Below are 2,037 nucleotides of genomic sequence, written 5' to 3'. Positions count from 1 at the left end.
ACAGCACACACCACACACACAGAGCACAGACCAGCACCCCCCACACACACACCACACACACACACCACACACACACACCCACACCCATCAGGCTCCACACCACACACACCACACACACACCACACACACACACACACACACACAAACACCCACCCACCCACTCATCAGGCTCCATACTTTTACCTCTTCTTTATCTCCTGGTGTGGTGGCCCCATTCATTTGAGGCTCTGAAATCAGTCAAGCTTACTCCCAACCCCACCCTGCAGCAGCACAGGCCTTGACCTCCAAAGGCTTTAGGTGCATCTAGACGGCCACACTCACAAGACCCTCACCGGCTTGACTGATCCTAGTTTATTCAGCTTTGTAGGCGGATACGGGATAGGAAACTCAGCACGTTGGTAGGACAGCCTCAGGTGTGTCTTCACAGCAGTTGAGGCAACCAGGGCGGGTGCAGGAGCTGTGAGACCCCTGCCCCCACTCTCTCCTCATGGCTTCCAGGGGCGCTGTCGAGGGGGACACCCGGTTACAAGTTACTCTGCATTCAGGGAAGCCCGGAGCCACGGCTTTGCCGTCAGGCATTCGTGGTTCCCTCACAGTCCACGTGCAGTAGCTGGTTCCAGGAGCGTTTTCACCATCAGCCATGTGGCCTCGTCCCATCTATTTCCAGGGAGGTAGAACACAAGGAGGTCGCTTGTCCATGAGCAGGGAGAAAGGGTTTTGTGCTCCTTTACTCTCATCCTGTGATCTCAGCACATGGGGCCTCACTGCTCGCTGCGCAGCCTTTGGTGAAGGTGTGATGGTGAGACCACATCTGTATTCCTTCCCTCTTGCAGTGCGACTGGCTCAACAACTACCACCTGACCTGCAGGGACGTGATCGGGAAGGAACTGCAAAAACAGGGCCGCCAGGAAGCCCTCGAGTGGCTCATCAGAGAGACGCAGCCCATCTCCAAACAGCATTAATACCTCCCTGTTTTTTCTTTTTTTTTTAAAATGCTCTGGGGAAAGGAAGCAGCCTGGCCCACCCCTGACATCTTTTCCCTTTCTCTCCTTCTTCCTTACCTTCCCGTTTTACTTTTAGACTCTGAGAAGAACTGAAAATCTTCTTATCCTCTTTGATATTTTCTTGCAAACAAACACTTGATCTTTTACGAATTTTTTTAAAATTGTTGAGAATGAGCCAAGAATAAATTGCTGCCCCAGAAGGAGGATCGCCACAAAGCCAAAAGCTTGATCGGGGGGTACGCCCCGAGCAGCTGCAGGGAGTCCTCTGGCCAGTGATGGTGAAGCACTGAGCGCTCCGCGACAGTCACGTTCCAGGTGCTAGCCCCTTGTTCATGATCCCCTTCATGCGCACGAGACTGTATTTATGACCAGTGAATAAAATGTTTGTTAGAACGTGCTTCATCTCCGCCGTCTCTCTTCTTCCGGCACCATCCACCCTGTGTGGGGGGTGGGCTCAAGTCCAGGGCACGTTTTCTAGGTGGAAGGACCCCTTTGAGGAGAGATTCCCTGGCCTCCCTGCATATTTTCTGACTTAATTTCAAGCCTCTTAGTCTTTTCTCTAGAAAACCTAATATTTTGTTGAGTATTCTTATTATAAGTTTTTCTTTCCTGATTTTAAAATATGTCATTGATATAAAAAACACACAACAAAAAATCATGTCGAAAGTGGCAGTCTACTATGGTCTACCCTACAGTGGACGGTGCAGGCGTCTCATTGTCTCGCTACTTACAGACAGTGGTCTTTGGCAGGTGCCTGCTACTCCCTATCCTCGGGCTTTCTCTGGACTTGCACACGTGGGGCAGCCTGAAGGGCCGGCAGAGCTAATGCCTCTGAGGCCTCAGACCACGATGGCTGGGCATGGGAAAACGGACTCCTCTTCCCTCGGCTGGGATGTCCGAGGCGTGGTCTACACTGCCTCCTGGGGTTTCTCAGTGGGGCTCAGCCCCCCTTGCCCACTGTGGGAACTTGTTCAATAACACACCCTTTATTTTCTTCCTTCCCTTCTGCATCTTACTTTCCCTTTCTCCCACC

At 51.8% G+C, this 2,037-nt stretch overlaps 1 protein-coding gene across 5 annotated transcripts in view; it reads left to right on the top strand.

Moving 5' to 3' along the window:
- XPNPEP1 (X-prolyl aminopeptidase 1) overlaps nucleotides 1–1,388 on the top strand; it is a 58,293-nt gene extending 56,905 nt beyond the window's left edge. For all 5 annotated transcript variants that reach the window (XM_024121398.3, XM_028481187.2, XM_024121399.3 and 2 more), the window contains one exon: nucleotides 834–1,388. In XM_024121398.3, coding sequence (XP_023977166.1) covers nucleotides 834–962 — 129 coding nt within the window. In that variant the 3' untranslated portion in view covers nucleotides 963–1,388. The remainder of the gene's footprint in view (nucleotides 1–833) is intronic.
- Nucleotides 1,389–2,037: the final 649 nt, after the last annotated feature.

Source organism: Physeter macrocephalus, chromosome 20 (genome assembly GCF_002837175.3).
Source record: "Physeter macrocephalus isolate SW-GA chromosome 20, ASM283717v5, whole genome shotgun sequence".
Taxonomy (NCBI): domain Eukaryota; kingdom Metazoa; phylum Chordata; class Mammalia; order Artiodactyla; family Physeteridae; genus Physeter; species Physeter macrocephalus.
The sequence above is the reverse complement of the archived record's forward strand: the minus strand, read 5'-3'. Positions and strand labels throughout refer to the sequence as shown.